We start from the raw sequence: 1533 nt of genomic DNA on the forward strand, positions 1-1533 counted from the left end.
TTCAGATACACTTGCTCTACGGCAACGCTGAGGTGTACGTCTTCAATCCTCACGAACTGAGATTCCAATGCATAACTTTTCTACCAGGAGAAGAAGGTCGTCTGCGCTACAAATGGACCTCGTCAGCTAGGACCATGAGTGCTCTGTAGTTCACTCTAAGCGGCGTCCTCTTATCTATTCATATGCTTCCATGTTGTCGTCCCTAGGTATACGACATCGAACCCTCGTAGTGCCTCTAGGGGTATATACTGGTCCTTGCCGCTCAAATATGACGTCAGCCGTCCATCGATTGCCCAAGCCGGTGAGATGATCCTTCCTATGAAGCGCCTACTGTCATTCCCAGGGTCCGTGATCCAGCAGAGTCTCATCCCACCGACGAGGGCCGCCTGCTCATCCGAGGTTGCATCCCACTGTTGTGACGGCAACGTCGTGAAGGCCGCTGAAAGTGCCAATTCAGTCTACTGGCTCCTCTCCAGCGGGATAGTCCTCCATGCAACAGATCGCCATCTTCTGCCTCGTGTCAAGCCTGAAGGACTTGTCTTAGAGAGCATGCCTATCACGGATCTTGCCAGATGGTTCAGTCGCATCACTGAGGCCGATGCTCGGACGCTAGTGAATGACTCAGTCTTGGCACCTTTAGTGCGGCTCCTACGAATACCCTATAAAGTTCGAACGATAGCCGCGGGGTGGAAGCATGCCCTGTTCGTGCTCTGTGAGGAGGATAGAGTTTTCGGAATTGGTGACAGCAGTCTGGGTCAGCTGGGTCTGGGTGACCAACAATTGTATGCTGCTGTCCCTACTGAGGTCAGCAACTTACGTAGCAAGGCTGTCAAGGACGTTGCTTGTGGCGGTGCATTCTCCCTCTGCTTGTGTCGTGATGGTTCCGTATTGTCCTTTGGCAGTGGTCACAGGGGGCAGTTGGGTTGTGGTGGAGATGTGAAACTATCGAGGATTCCCCTCTGTCTGCCCCTCCCTGACAGGGCTTTCCTCATCGCGTGTGGTCCAGAGACGGCTTGTGCATTCACCGCGTCCAGCAACCTGTTCGTATGGGGGGTTTTTCCCCAACTTCAAGTTGGAATGGTAGAGATCCCTATTGGTCATGGCTTAGAAGCTCCTCTCCGTCGTGACATCAGAGCGACCACGAATGTCACATCAGTTTTTGATCATTTTGTACCACGAGGGGTTCTTACAAAGGAGTCGTCTCTGCTCTCACGAAGGAGCATTGACCGAATCGCGATAACTCATTCATCCCTCTTTCTCGCCTTCACAGCATACAAGGATTAATTACCGCCGTCTACATCTAGCCTACCACAGCTCGGTAGTCCCTCCTCCATGTAACATAGACTTTCTTGTGTGGACATGTAGCCTTATATTGCGTTGCTGATTAACGGACTTCCAATCTAATTACTCGTAGTGGGCCTCTGAATACGTCAGCTGGGTAGAAGTCTCCTCACCGTCTCCCTCTTAGTTGCAGTAGTACTGTATTTGCGACCGGTGATCATATGCGCTGTTGTAAGTCGCGCGCGCCCTAAA

The 1533-nt window shown here is 51.9% G+C and overlaps 1 protein-coding gene across 1 annotated transcript; it reads left to right on the forward strand.

Annotated features, from left to right (window-relative positions):
- Window positions 1–318: 318 nt before the first annotated feature.
- Pmar_PMAR025464 (regulator of chromosome condensation, putative) lies at window positions 319–1284 on the forward strand (the record flags this gene model as incomplete). Its single annotated transcript, XM_002776028.1, has 1 exon — window positions 319–1284. One exon carries the CDS (start codon window positions 319–321, stop codon window positions 1282–1284), a length of 966 nt encoding a protein of 321 aa, XP_002776074.1.
- Window positions 1285–1533: the final 249 nt, after the last annotated feature.

The sequence above is a fragment of the Perkinsus marinus genome, assembly GCF_000006405.1.
Source record: "Perkinsus marinus ATCC 50983 genomic scaffold scf_1104296954688, whole genome shotgun sequence".
Taxonomy (NCBI): Eukaryota; Perkinsozoa; order Perkinsida; family Perkinsidae; genus Perkinsus; species Perkinsus marinus.